Source organism: Sus scrofa, chromosome 6 (genome assembly GCF_000003025.6).
Source record: "Sus scrofa isolate TJ Tabasco breed Duroc chromosome 6, Sscrofa11.1, whole genome shotgun sequence".
NCBI classification, from domain to species: domain Eukaryota; kingdom Metazoa; phylum Chordata; class Mammalia; order Artiodactyla; family Suidae; genus Sus; species Sus scrofa.
In genome coordinates this window covers 29,975,547-29,996,019 of record NC_010448.4, presented here as the reverse complement: position 1 = coordinate 29,996,019, position 20,473 = coordinate 29,975,547, and the positions used below count along the sequence as shown (strand labels likewise).

Genomic DNA, 20,473 nt, shown 5'->3' with positions numbered 1-20,473 from the left:
TACTTCAGTGACGTGGACCAGAATTCCACAGAGTCAAAAAAAAAAAAAAATCAAGCTTATTTTCTAACGGTTGAATCAAACCAGTCATTTTTTTTTCTCTTTGAGTCATAAGGGAAAACTAAGATGCAGCTTCTTATTTATCTCCAACATCCATTCCAATAGGAGACAACTTTTAATTTTTTGTTAAATGAATTGTTTGCATCCTCATGGATACTCGTTGGTTCTTAACCCACTGAGCCACGACAGGAACACCAGTAACTGAATTCACCAGTAAATGAATCAGATTACATTTTCTTCTCTTTCCCATGTGTAGACCGAGATCACTGAGTAGATGGGAAATTCCGCCGCATGCAGGGACTATGCTTTTCTTGCTTCCCAGGCAGGAAAAATGCAAAAGCAAACTGGCCTCTTGGGTAATGCTAAGGGAGCCCAGCAGAGAGAAGTTTTGCAGAGTACCCTGTACTCAGAGAAAGGGACATCAATCAAAGCTCTCAGTGGGTGGACGTTTGTTTAGTAGACAATGGGCTGGGACGGTGCCGCAGGCAGAGGGCATGGCAGGTGCAAAGACCAGGAGGATGAACCTGACCTGGTTGGGAAACACCTGGCAACATTCCCATAGGCGGGAATGCAGACGGAGGGCCAGGATGGCTGGGGAGGTGGGTACGCAGGGAAAGCCCCATGTAGGGGCAAAGCAATAACTCTTTCCCAGGCAGCACCATGTTGGGGGGGCCATGCTGTGCCAAGGGCCGAGGCTGCAAACACTCAAAATCACAGAGGCTTGGCTGAAAGGTAAGAGAGGGTGGCTGACGAGAAGTAAGGGATCTGGGGTGAACTGGGAGAGCCCAGGCCCTCCTCCAAACTCAGGGTGGCACATTCTTATGGAAGCCAGAAATCTAGATTTTTTTGTCTTTTTAGGACCACACCCGAGGCATATGGAAAGTCCCAGGCTAGGGGTCAAATCAGAGCTACAGCTGCCAGCCACAGCAACACGGGATCTGAGCTGCATCTGCGACCTACACCACATCTTACGGCAATGCCAGATCCTTAACCCACTGAGCGAGGCCAGGGATCCAACCTGTGTCTTCATGGATGCTAGTCAGTTTCCTTTTCTGTTGAGCCTCAACAGGAACTCCAGATCTAGATTTTTTAAATTATTTTTAATTGAAGTAGAGTTGACTTACGATACTGTGTTAATTTCAGTTGTACAGCAAAATGATTCAGTTATACATATATATACACATATGTATTACACATATATATATGTTCTTTTTCAATTCTCTTCCATTATAATTTTATTACAAATTATTGAATATTGTCCCCTATGCTATACAGTAAATCCTATTGTTCATCCATTTTATATATGGTAGGTGCATCTGTTAATCCCACACTTCAGTTTATTGCTCCTCCTTCCTCCCCTTCGGTAAACATTTAGTTTTTTCTATACGGAAACCCAGGTTTTTATGTGAAATTTCCTGATCTGTAAAGCACTGGGTGGGCCAATTAAAACGCCGGGAGCTCGAGCTGAGTCCATAAGGTGTTGTCCTTCCACCACCCACCCTGACGTTGGGCTCGGGCTGTGTGATGCCGCAGCTGCTCTAGTGGCCCTTGGGTACCTTCCTGCGTGATCACAAAGGGTTATTATAGCCTGTCTCTGGTGAGGAGAACAGGCAGGTCTCTCTGGGACAGTGAAGCAGTGCAAATGTTTGCATTGCACCGGGATGCAATCGTTACAAACCGGATCAAGGAAACCTGAGAAAGTCAAGGGCTGGGGAGGGAAGATATGTCCCTGTGGCTTTAAGCAATTAGCCTTGATGTCCCTGGCAGCTGCCAAATTCCAAAGGCAATTCTAGGAGCTATGATTTGGAATCAATCTCTCTCTCTTTTTATTTTTTTGTGGTAAAGGTATTTTATTTTAAATTTTTTTAAAATTTCTTACAGTTGATTTACAATGTTCTGTCAATTTCTGCTGTACACCGAAGTAACCCAGTTATGCATATATGTACATTCTTTGGAATCTGTCTCTTAAGACACACTGAGATGCGTTGGGGCTGGATGCTTGGCCCAGAGAAGAGAAAACCTAAGGTGGGTGGGGGTGCTGATGGGGGCAGGGGGGAGAGGGAGTGGTTATCTGTGTCCTCGAATCTGCAGGGCTGGTTCAGAAGGAGAAAAGGAGCTTCTTTTGGGTGGATCCAAGGGCTAAACCCAGGGCCAGCCAGTGGAGGCTACAGGGAGACAGCTCCCTAACAACTGGAGAGGTCTAAAAGGTGGAGTCGCTTACCTTTGGAAGAAGTGAGCACTCCGTCATGGGAAGCATCCAAGCACATGTTCAATGGCCACTGTTTGGGGATGATGTAATGGAGAGAAGCACTGCTTTGGACAAACTCTGGAGTCCCATCTGTTCTAGGAATTCTGTGATTTATCTTATTAGTCACAGTTTGTGATGTTCAATTGACCTGCTTTATTTGGAGTCTTGGTTTTCTGTTTGAGGTTTTGTTTTAGAAAATATGCATGAGTTCCCATCATGGCTCAGTGTTTAACAAACCCGACTAGTATCCATGAGGATGCAGGTTCGATCCCTGGCCTTGTTCAGTGGGTTAAGGATCCTGCGTTGCTGTGGCTGTGGCACAGGCCGGCAGCTGCAGCACCAATTCAACCCCTAGCCTGGGGGCCTACATATACCACGGGTGCAGCCCTCAAAAGATAAAAGGCAAAAAGGAAAAAAGAAAATATTAAGAAACTTCAGAATTCTATTTCCACTCTGAAAGTGGGACTTAGAATTCTCAGCACAGGAATCATGACGAGTGGAAGCTGCCCCGGAACCATGGTACTTTCGAGGTGAGAGTGGCAGGGAGTCCCTGACAGCGGCTTCCGGGAAGAGTTAAAGTACAAGCCCAGCTTCTGAGAAACAGGAAAGAAAATAGGCAGATAGGAGAGGATCCTGGAATTAATAAGAAGTCAAATGGCTGAGTCACTGGGATAATTTCAAAGTCTGAAGGTAACAGGAAAAAATAAGAAAAGGAAAAAAGAAAATCAAACAACTGGAAAGTAATGTAGGCTTTGCAGAGACCCCAAGTGACCAAAACAACAGGAGAAGTCAGAAAAATTTACTTACACACTGATCAGTGAGTCCTGTGGGGCCGCCAGAACATCCTGCCCCAGCCCTACTCTTGTTGGATTCCTTCCTGGTCAATAGCAGCCTCCCACTCCCATCCCGGGACACAACTAGACAGACAGGGGGCTCGCCATTTACTCAAAGCCATCTCCTTCACCCCTAGTCTATTCATTCCCTCTCAGAAAGGACACAGCACATCAGAACAGAAGTGAGCATTGAGGGTCCTTGTACCCATTGTACAGAATGGAGAGCTGAGGCCCAAAGCCTGGATCCTATGCCAAGTAGCACAGGCAAGATGGAAATGTGCAAGAGCTGACTCATTTTTTCTCCTAAATTAAAAGTTCATATTGCTCAAGCTAGAGCTCATGCTTCTGTTTGAAAACATAGCATCTCAGGAGATTAATATGGGAGTCTGTCCAACTCAAGAACTGGCATTTGTAGAATAGAGATTTCTCCTGTCCCACATACTAAAAGTCACCTTCTTGTTGACAGGGTGAGGTTTGGGGATGTACTTAAGAACAATCAGACTCTGTGTTCTGCCCTGTTCGCAGACCTATCCAGAGGGCAGGCCCCTCCCTGGGTGGCTCAGGGGCAGGCAGCCTGTTTGTCCTACTTTGAAAGATGGAGGGGTGTCCCAAGAGCGTCCCCAGCAGGACTGGGCAGGTTGGGCGGTTTTCTGAGCCGGGCAGTCGAATCTGCAAGAAACCAGGGAGAACATGTCCATTAACTGTTTTGATATTCCTTTACTATTTTTTTTTTTTTTGGACCAGAAAATGTCCACAGACTGTTCCTTCGGGGTGTGATTTACACTAGTCATTACAATCACTCTTTGCTCCTCCGGCCCCCCAAAAATCTAGAATCAATGGAAGAGTTGGTGGACTGCAAATATTTAGGTCAGAGTGGGAAATATAATTTCCTTCCTTCAGCCCATGAGGTCCTTGGAGATGGGCCTGGGTCTTCTGAAATTATGCAAATGCCGTCTATCTGCTGAAGACGTCTATCCAGGCTGAAGGCCTGGAGTGGATGCTGCGCATATAACCGAGCAATGATGAAGGATGGCTCCGGAGGAGGTGGGACCTTGTTCCAGGGAGGTGGCATTGCACCCGACCTTTGGTATTCCAGAGGGCAGGACTCAGGGGGACAGGGACACATGCTCCACTAAAGCAGTTGGCTGGTCCCCAGCAGAGGAATCTCTTCTAACCAAGAGTGCAGCCCCTGGGCAGCTTGCCTGGGGGCACTGGAGGGGGTATGAGGTCGCCACCCTGGGAGTCGAGGAGCAGAGACATGCTCGGGTATTAGGTAGGACACAATAAAGACAATGGCCCTGGGTGGAGGGTGGGGGGCAGAGTCTGTGATGCACAGACTAGGTCCGTTTCCCGCTGATGCGCGAGTGGACTCTTGAAGCCATCTAAAGGGTGCTCAGCTCACCAGGGGGAAGTCTATTCCCTACGGCTTTTACTTATAACTTTGTTTGCAGATAGGGAGCCCTTTCTGTCCGGCTCCTCGACCCGATCCTTTCTGCCTGTAACAATCACATTATTTAATTTAGACGAGTGAAGTTACCTTAGATCAATTATACTTATTTTTCCTGTGTAATTTCCAAAGCTTAATATCTCCATTCAGGCCCAGCCTGGGGGACAGGTTGTCTAGCAGAGACCTAAACGATTTCAGCCCTTAATTCAATTGTACTTTTACCACAGCCCAAGCAGCGAGCATAATTCTTTTATCCCTAAGATGTCTCATTAGCAATAATCTAATAGCACCTATTAAAATATAGGTCACCGAGGTGGGCTGCCAAGTGGAAGGCTTGTCATAACTTTGAAGGCTGGACAGCTGTCTCGGTCCCCCTCTCCCCCCGACGCCCCCACCAAACACCACACGGCCCCCATCCCAGGCTTAATTCTAAAACAATCAACTCACAAAAACAGTTTATGTTCTGCAGTTCCGAGGTTAAGAATTAACACTGGCTCGGAAACAGCGTTGGTATCTGTTGCCATGGGGTAGAGTGGAGGGAGACGTGTCTTGCCAGCGTGACGTGGTAGAAACGATCTCCGGCCTTAAACCTTTGGGGTCAGAGCCTTGCCCCAGGTGTGCCCTGAACTGGCAAGGTGACCTGGGGGTACGGGTCTTACGCTCTGGGACCTCAGTTTTCACATCTGGCTGTGGAATAAGAGCCAGTGTTTCTCTGGCAGTCCGCGTTCCACTTGTCCCAGTGTTCGCCTTATGTTTTCCTTTCAATCAACTGGCTCTTCTAAATTAAATACATTTGTTTCAAAAAGGAAGCTCAAGTATCAACATGGAAAAATCTCAAGAACATTTGCAAAAAGATTCATGCAATGTGATACCGTTTGTATAAACTTTAAATGGAGGAAAGGATACTTCCTATTGTTTGGACAGGCAAAAACTAATCCCTGGCCTAGAGGACAGGATACTGGTTACCTTGGGGGAGGAGGGAGGAGATGTTGACTCTGAGGGGGGAAAAGGGGGAATTTGGGGGTGCTGGTCATTTTCTTAATGGCCTGGGTGGTGATTATGGGTGTATTTACTATGGTAAAAGTCCACTTACAATTATTTACACATTTCTGTATGTTTCCATGTGTGTTAAGCCTCATAGACATACACATATAGATAAGAGGATTTTAGGAATATGCACCTATAATTTTAATTATATATCCCTATATTTATCTCTGTCTTCATCCTTCTCTCCATCTAGCTACCTATCCATCCATCCATCATCCGTAGTGAGAGCATATATGCTTGGCAATATATCAACATTATTATATAAGAAGGGTGGCTGGGCAGAGGAGGTGGGAGAGAGAGAAGTACAACTGGGGAGAGATACACAGGGACTTCGGCCATCCTTCTAACTTTTTTTTAGTTAAACTAGCAAGTTGTTTGTTATAGGAATGTCTATCTTTTTATGTAAGTCTGAGATACGTCACAAGTTTAAAATCATTAGGTAATAAATAATGGAAGAGGAGTTCCCATTGTGCGCAGCAGAAATGAAACTGACTAGGAACCATGAGGTTGTGGGTTCGATCCCTGGCCTCACTCAGTGGGTTAAGGATCCAGCTTTGCTGTGAGCTGTGGTGTAGGTCGCAGACACAGCTCGGATCTGGCGTTGCGTAGGCTGGCGGCTACAGCTCCGATTCAACCCCTAGCCTGGGAACCTTCATATGCTGCAGATGCAGTCCTAAAAGGACAAAGGACAATAAATAAATAAATAAATAAATAAATAAATAAATAAGTAAATAAATTTTATATAATAGTCAGACATTGAAAACCACTACCACACACTATCAATAGGTGGTAAGCATAACAATAAATGCCATGAGAAGAAAATGCTGTTATTCAGTTTTACTGGGACATTGTTTGGGCCAGAAGGGTCTGACCCCAAGCAGGGCTTCACCCTGTTGAAATGGGGATCGGTGAAGCGAGAGATGTACTCCTTCACTCGTCAGAGTCAAAAGGACATGATGTTCTGAATGCAAGGTCATGTGCCCAATGAACAGTGAGGCCAAAAAACACTGGGACGTCAAGAGTTTGGAGCAGAGAAAGGTTTACTGCAGAGCCTTGCAAGGAGAAGAGGTGGCTCATGCCCCCAAGAGACCCTGAAATCCTCCAGAAGTTTCTGCAAAGCATTTTGAAAGGCCAGATGAGGGGAGGGCAGGGTTGGTTGTTGCAAAGTTCTTGGTGTCAGGATCCTTTGTTCTTGCAGCTGTCCATGTAGGTCAGGTCACAAAATTCCTGTAATGTTCCTCTAAGGCAAATGTTATTCTCTGTTCTGCAACTTTTTATCTCTATATGAATGGAAAAGTGTTATGCCCTTAAAGGTCAGAACCTTGAGAATGGGCTATGGTGTATATTTCAGGCTGCGGGCAATATTCTTAACGAAAAGCAAAAGCAATGAAATATGAAGATTCAAGTAAAAGAAACATCTATTATGGAATCAGATTTGTTCTTCTCTATCACAATGGGAAGGGGAGTCCAACTTTGTTCCCATATGATGCAAAATTATTTAAAGCAGGGCCTTGCAATGGCCCTAAAGCATCAGCTTCTCACGACCCACTGGGCTGTTCTACTTCAGGGAAGGGCATCGTGTTCCCACTAAGCTCTGGACATCCTTGCTTCTCAATGGTTTGGGGAGTGGGGTGAGGTCTTGTTAGGAGTGGGCTGGGGGACAGGGAGGTAAAAGAGGAGGAATGATTAGTAGTAAAATGATTAGCGGGGACTAGCAGAATTGGGGAAGCCTTGAGGAAGAACCCCCTTCCTCCCTTGGTCCCCTTCCCCAGCCTCACCAGCGCCTGGGAAACTGGCAAGCAGTGATTTGTCTGCATGCTGGGGCTCAGCCTGGATGCCTTTGGGAGCTGAGCCAGGCCCTCAACGCCTGCTCAAGAGGCCCCTTCCACATCTGACACACCCTTGAAGCCCATCCTGTGCTCCCGGGAGCTGGAGTCTGACTCCCTGCAGTGTGTGTTTCTGGGCTTTGGTCCTGCTCTTTTTTTTTTTTTTTTTTTTTTGTCTTTTTGTCTTTTTGTTGTTGCTATTTCTTGGGCCGCTCCCATGGCATATGGAGGTTCCCAGGCTAGGGGTCCAATCGGAGCTGCAGCCACCGGCCTACGCCAGAGCCCCAGCAACGCGGGATCCGAGCCGCGTCTGCAACCTACACCACAGCTCACGGCAACGCCGGATCGTTAACCCACTGAGCAAGGGCAGGGACCGAACCCGCAACCTCATGGTTCCTAGTCGGATTCGTTAACCACTGCGCCACGACGGGAACTCCCTGGTCCTGCTCTTGAGTCGCACAGAATATAACAGCTGCTCTCCCTCTGACTGCACGTCCCTCTGTGCGGCCAGCAGGTGTGCCCCTTGCTATTACCAGGTCACAAGTCCCTTCACCACGGCCTCTCCTCATGCCTCCCCCAGCATATGCACAAGCAGAAATATGTATTATATTTTCGGGGGTGTGGGTCTGAGGATCTGAGGTCAACTCAACAGCCCCCATCAATCCCCAGACAGTGTGAACCAGCCACCGGGTCTCCTCACAAGGAAAGCGTAGTGCCTGCTTTTCTGTGTACCCTGGAATAAGCAGGGGCGGGGGTGGGGTGGGGAGAGGGGCTAGTGATGACCTCTCACCCACTCTGTCATCACCCAGAATCCCACCCCGCCCAGACCCTCCTCCACCAGGACCTCAAAGTCTCATCTCAGCTTCCCAGTCCCATACCTCTGTCCTTCGGGCTGTGCCCAGACTACCTAGTCTGATAAATGCATCACAGAGAGGATGTAGGGTGTGGGAAGAGCCCTGGACCACGTCTGAGTTCTTGTTCCGCCACTAAACTGTGTGACTGTGGGAGCTGGGGGTGAGGCACGGAGGCCATGAATTGGGGGTACTTCTTTGAGCTACGTGGCAGAATGAGCACAATCCAGCACTTCTTCTGATGGGGAAGACCCGGGTGGACAGAGGGAAGGAGAGGAGAGAAGAAAAGCAAAAGAGAAACATGATGGTGTTGGCACAGGTCCCAGAGGTGGCAGGAGGGGTGGATGCGAGGGATTGGGCTGGGGAGGGCTTGAGTCCCGGAGAGGGAAGGACTCCAGCTCTGAGGAGAAAAGGCCGGAGATGATGGTGGCTACAAACAGCGCTGGGGTTCAGAACTGCATCAGCCACGGCCTCAAGGTACCAGACTTTCAAAAAGGGAGAGGGGCCCTGCTGAGAATGAGGGGCTTGTGGGGAGAGGGAGGGGGAGGTGAGGAGGAGGATGAAGGTAGGGACCAAAGGGAACAGTGCTTAAGAGCGTGTGCCCTGGAGGAGTTTCCCTGTGGCAGAGTGGGGTAAGGATCCAGCCCTGTCACTGCAGTGGCTTGGGTCACTGCTGTGGCATGGGTTTGATCCCTGGTGCAGGAACTTCCACATGCCACAGGCATAGCTAAAAAAAAAAAAGAAAGAAAGAAAGGAAAGAAGTGTGTGTGCCCTGGAGCCAGCCTAATTCTGCATTCAAATCCCAGCCTCTGTCCCATCCTACCTATGTGACCCTGAGCAAGGCATTTAACCACTTTCACCATTAATTCTTTAAGCTATAAAATGGGGATAATACTGAGTATTTTATGAATAATACTTAGCATGGTGCCTAGAACAATAAATGCTCCATGAATGGAAAGACTGCCAAGGGAGTTCCCTTCGTGGCTCAGCAGTTAACAAACCTGACTAGTATCCCTGAGGATGCAGGTTTGATCCCTGGCCTTGCTCAGTGGGTTAAGGATCCAACATTGCTGTGAGCTGTGGTGTAGGCTGCAGTCTCAGCTCAGATCTGGCATTCCTGTAGCTGTGGTGTAGACTGGCAGCTGCAGCTCTGATTCGACCCCTAGCCTGAGAACTTCTATATGCCGTGAGTGTGGCCCTGAAAAGAAAAAAAGAAAAAGAAAAAAGGCTGCCAAATGTATAGCACACATCTATCATGAATTTAGTACGTGTCCAATACAAAGCATTTTGCAGTCATGATTCATTTAAGCCTTACAACTACAGTGCTAGGATGAGCCCCCTATAAAACACTGAGGCAAACATCAGCTCAGGCTGACACAGCCAGTGAGCAGCAGAGTCAGGATTTGGAGCCTCAAGCGGTTAGTATGAAAGTCAAGTGTCACTATGCCTGCCAAGGGGTCAGGGGTCTCCTGAGAAACTAGGTCTATGGCTGCTTCTGGTACATCTGCCACAGTCCCTCAATGAGCAGGAAGATGCTTTTCTCTTTCCAGGCCCTAGAGGGCACCCGATCACCCCTCCCAGGGAGAAGGCAGCTTAGCCAGGAAGTGGCCCGTGTGTATTTTGCTAAGTGTGGCCACAGCAAAAGGAAGAAGGGCAAGTCCATGGCGGGACATAGGTATAATGCCCCTGTTTGAAAGACTAAAAACAAAAACAAACAAAAAAACAAGAAAAAGAAGCAGAAAGAAGAAAGAAGCAAAGAAGAGTTCTCTTGGGGCTCAGTGGGTTGAGGATCCAGCGTTATCACTGCAGCGGCTCACTGTTGTGGTGCAGGTTCAATCCCTAGCCTGGGTACTTCCGAAGGCTGTGGTGCAGCCAAAAAGGGGAAAGGAAGGGAGGGAGGGGGAAAGAAAGAAGGAATAGAGGGAGGGAGGGAAGAGGGAAGGAAGGAAATAGAAAGAGGGAGGAAGGAAAGAAGGAAGGGAGGAAATACACAGGTGAACCTCTCCTCTCTGGCCTTAGCTTCCAGTGCAATGGCGGTACCCATCCAGAACCAAGCCATTTGGATTCCAAATCTTCTCCAGCCCAGCCTTTGTGTGTCAGGGTCTTGTTGTCTGCAGAGAGATGGCCAGGGCTGGGCTAACTGCACCAGGCATCACCATGAGCCCATGGCCTGTGTCACCAAGTGCCATGGTAAGTGGAAGCGACGCTTCCCCAGCGATCACGTTTGTGCTGATAATGCTCCAGCCTCCTGCCCACCCCCTTGCCCTCAGGCCACTTAGAGGGGCAGGATGCAGGGCACAGAAAGAAGCCACATGGCCCCATGGCTCTTGGAATTGAGGGCAGGGACACTGGGCAGGAGATGGAGAGAGATGCCTTCCCCTTCAACCCAGCACCGGGCTGGTGTCCTCACTGCTGTCCTCCAGAAGTCTCTGAGGTGGAACTCTCAGGACTTGCTGACTGGCCCTCCCCATTGATCACCTTCCCTTTCTTACCTCCCTCCTCCTCTATCAGCACTTGAATTCAATTCTTTGTTTCACGTGCTGCTTCTGGGAGAATCTAACATATAAAAGCCCAACCAAAGATATCAAGTCCAACCAACAGTTGAGATCTGTCCTAGTTCTGTTCTGTACACATTTCTGGAGTGCAAGCTATGGAGCAGGATATATCAGACATTGTCTCTGTCCCTTGGTAGGGAACTTGCACAGATAAAGTACTGAACAAATATACAAACAGTATAAAAGGGGAGTTTACTCTGTTGGGGGAGGTGGTTATCAGGGAAGGCTTTACAATGGAGGTGACATCTGAGGTTTTAAAGCATAAATAGGAGTTCTCAGGCAGGCAAGAGGAAGATGGAAAGCTCATTTAGGAGTTCTATTGTGGCTCAGTGGTAACAAACCTAAACAGCATCCATAAGGATGTGGGTTTGATCCCTGGCCCCCCTCAGTGGGTTTAGGATCCAGCATTGTCATGAGCTGTGGTGTAGAAAGCCTATTTAAAAATCCAGAGATGTAAAAATGCACATGATGTCCAAGGAACCACTAGCAGTTGAGTATCTCTCATGCTGCTGTAGAATAAGGCACCTTTTGGAGATGATAAAGGAATTTTAGGGAGAAGGAGGAGAGAATTAGAATTGCAAGAGATGTGGTTAAATAGGCAGGCAGAATCTTGCCTGTACTGCTGAAGGTGTTTAGATATTATCTTGGAAAGACTGAAAGATTTTAAGAAATTATGGGTTATCTTTTTCTGATTGCATAAGTATCCAATGCTCATTGTAGAAAAGTTGGCAGATAAAGAGAAGTATAAAGAAGAAAATAAAATTATCTCAAATCCAGGGTTAATTAAATCACATTGATGTGTTGTCTCTCAGAGGAGTTTTCGGCTGAGGAGTGAGGTGATCAGATAAGGTTTAGAAAAAGCTCTGGTAGCTGAAGAATATCATGTAGCTGGAAAGATACTGGACGTGGGGTGACCCGCCAGGACGCGGCTGCAGTGAAAGGTGATGGGTGGGGACCCTCTGCGGGGATGCTGCAGCAGTAGAAATGGGGCTTCACGGCGTGTTTAAATGTGGAATTCTCAGGACCAGGTGGATCAGACATGGGGTAGAAGAGAGGAGGAGAACACGGCTCCTAGGGACATTCTGAATGTCTCCATCTGGAAGCTGGAGGAGGAGACAGGGGCTGGGAGCCAGGAGACCTGAGTTCTCTTTTCAACTCTAGCACTTCCAGCCTGTGACCTCAGAGCCACACAATGCACAGACGGCTTCCTCAGAGGCTAGTCAAAATGGTCCTCAGGTCAGAGGAGAGGAACATCCTTGATAGCTGTGGTTTGAGGCTTTCCTCAATTCTTTCCTGACCTTCTGCCTCCAACCATCAGCTTCCGGGAAGCCAGGGCCAACCTATGACCAGGTTATTTTTCCTTTTTGTGTCGTTCTGTATCTTTCACACAGGACATCTGTCCCTGGGAAGAGTGATCATTGCTCTTATGAAAATGTTCTAAACACCCCCCTGCATCACCATTAGTGCATTCATGTTACATAATTGATGCCCTAGTATGTTCTAGATATTAGGAACGTGGTAGCGGATAGGGCAGCCAAGGTCCCTGCCCTTATGAAATTCATAAGCCACCCAAGAGGAGACATATAATAGATAAATAAATAAATTTGTACAGTTATGCAATGAAAGGAATAAAATAGTGTGACAGGGTGACGTGGTAGAGCGTGGGGGTACACCTTCAAATTGAGAGGTCAGAAAGGGACCACTAGACTGAGGCCTGAACAACTCAGGCAAAGGACAGAGCAAGGGTAAAGATCCTAGGGTGGGTTTGAGCTTGGAATATTTGTTTTGATCATGCCTGCAGCATGCAGAAGATCCTGGGCCACAGCTGTAACCAGAGCCAGATCCTTAAACCACTCAGCCCTGAGGGAAATCCCTGAGCCTGGAATGTTTAAGGAGCAGAAAAGTCACACTGTGCCTGGGCTTATCCAAACTCCTACCTATCCTGCTTAAGTTGGCACCTCTATGAAGACTTCTTGGGAGTTCCTGTTTTGGCTCAGCGGAGACGAAGCTGACTAGTATCCATGAGGACACAAGTTCAATCCGTGGCCTCGCTCAGTGGGTTGGGAATCTAGCATTGCCACGAGCTGTGGTGTAGGTCACAGATGCATCTCGGATCAGGCGTTGCTGTGGCTGTGGCTGTGCTGTGGGCCAGCGGCTGTGGCTCCGATTCAATCCCTAGCCTGGGAGCTTCCATATGCTGCAGGTAATGGCCCTAAAAAGCAAAAGCAAAAAAAACAAAAAACAAAACAAAAAAAAAACCCACCTTAGATCTCCACCCCACACTGTACTCAGCTGCCCCCAGTTTCCTGACCACAACTAATCCTGACCACACTGGGTTGTGATCAACTCTTTACACACTGGACTGAGATCCTGCAGGCTGGGATTATCCCCATAGCCCCACTAGCCAAGACTGTTCAGGCATATAGTGGGTGACTAGCAGCTATTTGATGAATGAATAAATGAAGCAAAAGATAAATGGATGAATGACGGAATGACTGAATACCGGGTCCAAATGGGCTCAACATTTACTTGTTTAAATATCATTGTCTCTCAGGAGTTGCCATCGTGGCGCAATGGAAACAAATCCGACGAGGAACCATGAGGTTTCAGGTTGGATCCCTGGCTTTACTCAGTGGGTTAAGGGTCTGGCATGCCCATGAGCTGCAGTGTAGATCGCAGACATGGCTCAGATCCTCTGTTGGTGTGGCTGTGGTGTAGGCCAACAGCTGTAGCTCTGATTGGACCCCTAGCCTGGGAACCTCCATGGGCCGTGGGTGCGGTCCTAAAAAGCAAAAATAAATAAATAAATATCATTTGTCTCAAATTCCCTGGTCAAACTGCTGCTGCACCCCCCCCCACAGGACCCCCTATCCTCTCACTTTGTTCTACTTTTATCCCACAGTACAGATCACCTTCTGATAGCTATACAATAATGTATTTATTTGTTATTTTTGTTTTCCCCTGACTCCCCCCCCCCAACAGATTGTAAACTCTATCGTGTCAGGGGTTTTTGAGTCAGTTGCCCACAAATGTAGCTCAAGAGCCTAGAACAGTGCCTGGCACATAATAGGTATATAAAGGAATACTGAGCAAAGGGGTGCATAACTGAGTGAGTAAATAAATGAATAGCAATTCTAAGACTCACGCAACAGGGTTCACAACCTCAAATGATCTGCTAGCTTGCCCATAGCAAAGAGAGATGTAGGAGTAAGTGCCCAGTTGTGACCTTTCAATCCCAGCCAGTAAAACAAAACCCACCCAACGGCCGGCCAGCCATCAGTCTGCCATCCTAGGCACTGAACAGGACAGGCCCATTTTGCTGATGGAGAAAGTCGGGCCAGGTAGTTAAAAGCTGATGGTCATAGATGACAGAGCTAGTACTGAAGCTTCCTGCCCAGTCCTTTCCCACTCCCTTCTCAAAGGCGACTCAGATCCTAGTTCTGGGGGTCTCGCCCTCTTCCTGTGCTCGGAGGTCAGAGCCTGGTGCCCTGGGGAGCCGAGTCTGCTATCCCAAGGCGTGCTGGAAAGGGAATGGACGCCCAGGTCCCGCAAGTCGCTAGGAGCGGGACTCCAGCCGTCCCCTGAGCCCGCGTCGCGCCCCCGCCCCTGCCCATCCCCGGCCGCGCTGTCAGTCTCCATTAGCGCTAACGGGCTCCAGACAGAGCGGGACCGGCGCTGGGTTAATGCAATCGGCGCGTTACCTGGGGCGCAGGCTACATTACCAGCCCGGCCCCCGCCCGTCGCGGTCAGAACCAACCAGCCCGCGCCCACCGGCCGCCCCACGCTTGCTTTCCGCGCTCCTCGGGCCGCGCCCGAGCGCCACGCGTCAGAGCCCAGCCCCAGCCCGAGCCCCACAGCCTGGGGAGGCTAAGAGGGTCCGAGGCAGACAGACAGGGCGCACGGCACCCGGGATCCCGTAGCTGCCAGACACGTGAGTGCACCCTGAGCGCGGGACCGAGCTAGGTGTGCCAGGAAGGCTGAGGTAGAGCTGCGCAGAGCTAGGGTGCAAGCGAGTTTGAAGTGCGGAGATATAAGTGTACGGAAAGGCTCCTGAGGCTGTGGAAGGTGACCCAGACCCGAGCTGGGTTTAGGGACAGCCAGCTCCACCGGGCTGAGTCACCGCCCTGGGAAATCTCAGCCTCGGTGTGTCCAGACCCCGCCATTGGCGAGGGGATGGTGGCGAGAGGAAGCAGGCATAAGAGGGAAGCGCTGCAGGGTCCCAAGAGGGATCCCCAGGGCAGCTGGGGCGGTTTCCACCTCTAAGTTCCGTCCCAGCTGGATGCGCTACTACTTCTGTTTCCAAATTTTCCCAACAGACGCACGCCCTTTTCTGGCATTCCCGCGTCCGCTCAGCGCGCGCGGACCACAGTGTCCCGGCGCTCCCGGGAGGTCTTGGGAAGCACAGGCAGGGTGGAATGGCACAGTGACCATATCTTTTCCTTTGATTCCAGCAGAGCCTCGGCGTGTTCCCAGTACCGCTAACGCCCCTCTTGCCAGCCGCACCCATGCTTCTGGCGCGAATGAACCCGCAGGTGCAGCCTGAGAACAGCGGATCGGGCCCAGGGTCCGAGCAGCCCCCGCGGAAGCGCAAAGCTGCGGAGCTCTTGGTGGTGAAAGAGCGCAACGGCGTCCAGTGCCTCCTGGCGTCCCGCGACCGGGAAGAGCAGCCTCGGGAGACCTGGGGCAAGAAGATCGACTTCCTACTGTCGGTGGTCGGCTACGCCGTAGACCTGGCCAACGTGTGGCGCTTCCCCTATCTCTGCTACAAGAATGGTGGCGGTGAGCACCCTGGAGGGCTGGGGTTTGGACTTGGGAGGCTACCTGTCCGCATCAGTGGCCAGGAGAGGAGCTGGGATACACACAGGAGGAGAAGAGGAGGCAGAAGGGCAAGTCTGGGGCACAGAAAGGCACTAGACAGGGCTCATGCGAAAAGGATTGGAGTCCCACGTGGAAGAGGGAACTCCAGGCATGACCTTGGCCAGTGATAGGGGCATGCGTGGAAGGGCAACAGGTTAAGTGAGGAACACTGACTTTTTGATGGTCCTTGGGAGGAAAGGGGATATTTGAAGAGCTCTTGACGGGTCACAGGAAGTGCACAGGATGTGACAGCGAGGCACGCAGTGACCCTAACTCCAGCACTCTGAGTTTGATAGAGGGCTTGAGTTCCCTGAAGGCACTTGAAAGGCCCTGCACTCCTGGGGACACAAACTTTGGAACAGAGATGCACAAAGAATAGCTAGCGGCAGAGAACGCCACTGTCGGATTGGTGGTTGTTTGCCTGGAGGGACCAGAGAGTACAGCCTAGGTGACATGGGGTCAGTGGGTACCAAGAGCCGGCCTGAGCCTTGAGACAGGAGGCCGGGATGATTGGGATGAAGCCTCTGCCTCCTGGGGTCCTGGCCACTGTGCAGTGTGGAGTGGGAGAAGGGACTGGAGGAGACTCCAATCCAGCAGCCAGGCTCTCTCCCCCTCCCTCTGCTGGGTGACATTACTGCCTCCCCTGGGATGAGAGCCTCAGGATCCACAACAGCCCGTCAGGGGGCAGAGTCCTGGGGGAAGCAGCCCAGGGAGGGCAGGACACTGGGGCCTAAAAGCCCCTGCTCTTTCCTGAGACCTTTTGCCCAAATCACCCCAGACCTGCCCCCATTTGGCTGGGACGAGCTCAGGAGTACCCTGCAGAGCCTGGAAAAATGACCTAGAGGAAGAAGTCCCCCACCCGCTCCAGAAACCTTTCTCTATTCACTGGGTCATTTGCCTGGTAGGGGCTCTGGCTTTGGACTCCAGGGGGTCAGAGGGAGGCAGGGTGAGGGTTTGAAGCTGGAAGGAAAGCTCATGACCTTGTCCCATAGGGTCTAGGACCCTGCTGTTTGCTTCATTGTGTGCTCTGGACACTCGCTTTGGGTGAGGGATGGGAAACAGATGATCCAGAGGTGAACATTTTCCTTGTTTGGTGGTTGTAGCTTCTCCAGGTTTCTGGTCAGGTTTAATGGTTCTGCCCCTTTGGACCTAAGGCGGGAGGACATGCAGATTCTCTGTATTTTTGAAGACAAGGAGATGAGGAATGAAAGACAGACTAGGAGAACTTAGGACACGTCCTCCATGACTGTCTGAGGTTGTGTGTCCCTAGACAGCGGAAGCCTTTGTCATTAATCAGTAATATTTATTGGGTTCCTTCTGGCATGAGGCACCGTGCTGGGCTCCGTGGGGCTCTCCAAGATGTATTAACCACCACTTCTGCCTGTCAGGACCTCTAGTCACCTAAGGGCTTCCTTGTCAGGCTGCTACACATCATTTCCATTGTTATGATTGTTGAAACTAAAAGCACCCCAGATGGCCAACTGGACACATCAGCTAGATGGATGTTTCTGGGGTTTTCACTGACACTATGTACTCACTTGGCCATGGCCACCAACTGAGAGTGCCTGCTGTATGAAGGCGATGGGTACCAGGCACCCAGGGCACAGAACGCAGCAGATTTGTCACACGTTCCAATTTTTAGGTGAAATTGCCCAGAAGCCCCCTTGCCTAGGCTTGCTAGCCCTACACATCACCCATCCCGAGTTGTCTAGTCATTTGTCTCTTTGTGGGTCACATTGAGAGCAGAGACAGTGGCTTTTTCAAGCCTGCATTTCGAATGCCCAAGATAAGGGCTAGATCCTAGGAATGAATAGAAGGTGACAGACACACTTTTGTTGAATAAATAAATTAATGAAATGTTCCAAGCCCTCCGAGACCTAATGCCCGCCCAAGAACAGCAGAACCCACCCCTCCCCAGCAGGAACTAACAAAGTGAGGCAGTGTGGTAGCTGGTGGGGTCGGCACCTAGAGACGAGGAACCTTGGCCTTGGGGTCCTGGGTTCCAGTGTCTAACTGTGTCACATTGCAACTTTCCAAGCCTTGGTTCCTTCATCTGTCCAGTGGAAATAATGGTGTTCAACTCAGAGGGTTGTTGGGAGGACTAACTGCGGTAATACCCGGGGAGGGTCTGGCATGATGTATGGCCTTAGTGAAAGGTAGCTGGCGCTTCTTATCCACATCGTTAGGAAGGTGTAGGAGATGGATGGGAGAGGTGTCACGTGCTCTAAGGCCCTGAGGAGGGGCTGCTTAGAAGACTCGAAGGAGGTGGGCTATGGTTGGAGCTCAGCTCCTTGGGATGCGTGGGGCCTGGATAAGCCCCCGGAAGGGAGGGGGTGTTCTCGCTGTGTGAGAATGCTGGTGGGATCATCTCAGAGCTTAGGAGTGCGGCCGGGCTGAAGGGCAAGCCGGGAGAGATAAGGGTGGACGGGCAAGTTGGGGCCGGGCTATGGAGACCTTGATTGGCAGGCTACGGAATGGGGAAGTTATGCCAGTGAATTTCCATTTCTGGCCAGGAGGTCCAAGGTTGACACAATGGAGCAGGGCATCCCCGCATCTCAGAGTCTGAGGCAGCTCCCATTCTAACTTACTCCTCACCCCTCCAGAGGATGCTCAGCTGGCCCCTTCTGGGATTTGTCTCTACTGAGACCTCTTGGCTGCTCCTTGTGGATCAGTTCTCATCCAGCAATTATAAAGTCAGCCCTAGAGATGGGTGAGCGGGTTAGCAGGGGGATATCTTGTAATGGTAGAAGCAGCCAAAAGACCCAAGTTCATATCCCATCTCTCTCACCATCCCTGAGCTCGAGTTCCCTGCTCTAGCTGGAGGTGAGCTTGGATGACCCCCAAGATCCATCCTCTTCCAGTGCCCTGGCTCAGCACTGCACCTAAGCCAGGACTCATACACCCTGTTATTTAACAGCCTGCATGTCCTTCTGATGCCAATACTTTTTTTTTTTTTTTTTTTTGGTCTTTCAGGGCCGAACCTACAGCATATGGAAGTTCCCAGACTAGGTGTTGAGTTGGAGTTGCAGCTGCCAGCCTACACCACAGCCACAGCAATGCAGGATCTGAGCTGTGTCTGTGACCTACCCCACAGCTCACAGCAACATAGGATCCTTCATCCACTGAGCAATGGCAGGGATCAAACCCATGTCCTTGTGGACACTAGTCAGGTTTGTTACCGCTGAGCCACAACAGGAACTCCCCGGTGCCAGTATTAATACGGTAACTTCCAAGTCCAGCTGTTCACACTGGAGGATGTTTTGAAACGATAGAAATGCCAATAGTTTAGGCCCCTGGCTAATATTTTCGAGTGAATTACTGGGAAAGATCAGTCCGTCTGAATATCTTCCCATAAGTCAGCTTTTAGGAGGCATGGGTGCAGGTGGCTTCTGGCAGGAAAAGTCATTTAGAAATTCTAAGGCTTTGTTCAGTACCTTCTCAAACAGGAGGCAGTGGCAGGCAGTGGGGTTCTTTCCAGGGTCCTATATTCTTCCTCTGCACCTGTGGCCTTGGGCCTGGCCTGTGCTGGTCCCTGGGGAAGAGTGGACAGATCGATCTTGTCCTCGTGTCTGCCTCCCTGCCAGGGAAGAGACCACTGTGAATTATCCTTTATAAATGATGGCTTCTAGAGTTCCCATCGTGGCTCAGTGGTTAGCAAACCCGACTAGCATCCATGAGGACTTGGGTTCGATCCCTGGCCTCGCTCAGTGGGTTAAGGATCCAGCGTTGCCGTGAGCTGTGGTGTAGGTCCAAGATGCAGCTCAGATCCCGAGTTGCTGTGGCTGCAGTGTAGGCCGGCAGCTGCAGCTCCAAGTCGACCCCTAGCCTGGGAACCTCTAAATGTCACGGGTGGGGCCCTCAAAAGACAAAAAACAAATAAACAGGAATGACGGCTTCTATTAAAGACGTGTCTGGCTGATAGCTCTGATCTGTCAGGAGGATGTCCTTTAGGTTCAGACAGACCTGAGTTTGAATCTGAGACTGACATTTCCTGGAAAGGTGGCCTTGGACAAATCACTTCTGGACCTCCGTTCCCATGTGAAGAAAAGGAAAAGAACTGCATCTCCCCACAGGGTGATAGAACATTAGAGATGCTGTAGGCAAAGTATTCACAACAGTGTCTGGCACTTAGTAGGGGCCCGATAAATGAAGTTGTTATTATTATTTTTTTCTTTCCTTTTTTTTGGCTGTGCCTGTGGCATATGGGATTCCCAGGCCAGGGATCAAAAACTGCAGTGACAATGAGAATTCCAGATCCTTAACCCACTGCACCACAAGAGAATTCCATTATTGTTATTTTTATTGTTCAATGACTTTTAACTGCTAGACTCAAGCTAGATCTAGGAGTAGGGCAGGATCCTGATTTTGAAAGGAGCAGAAAATTCTAAGAAGAAGTTGATAAAGGGATATAAGGCTGGAGAATAGTCATACTTGGGCCCAGGGTCTCTCACAGCCTAAAGTTACCCTACTGCAGTTTCCTGACCTGGAAAATGGGGCTTGATCGTCCTATATACGGTCCCCCGAAATATGTAGTTCTGGGTCCCAAATGACGTTCCCTTCCTTCCCCAAGTGGGCTGAGGGTCTCTGGTACCCACAGGCCTCTGAGAATTACCTAGGCCAAAATATCTGGGGTTCTTGAAGCCAATGAGAGGCGGTGGCTGGTAGAAAGGGCAGGAGTTTGCAAACTCCGTGCTCTCACATTAGGCCAGGCTGCAGGGGGCTGTCTACACCCTGAGCTTGCCAAGCCGGCAC

General features: G+C 49.9%; 1 protein-coding gene across 3 annotated transcripts in view; it reads left to right on the top strand.

Annotated features, from left to right (window-relative positions):
* Positions 14,384 to 20,473, top strand: part of SLC6A2 (solute carrier family 6 member 2) — a 49,987-nt gene continuing 43,897 nt past the window's right edge. Inside the window, exons 1-2 of one of the 3 annotated variants that reach the window (XM_013994585.2) lie at positions 14,384 to 14,795; positions 15,319 to 15,643. In XM_013994585.2, the coding sequence (XP_013850039.1) occupies positions 15,370 to 15,643 (274 nt within the window). In that variant the 5' untranslated portion in view covers positions 14,384 to 14,795; positions 15,319 to 15,369. Of the gene's footprint in view, positions 14,796 to 15,016; positions 15,644 to 20,473 lie in introns of those variants that run through there. The other 2 variants (XM_003126976.5, XM_021097093.1) reach the window with 2 other exon arrangements.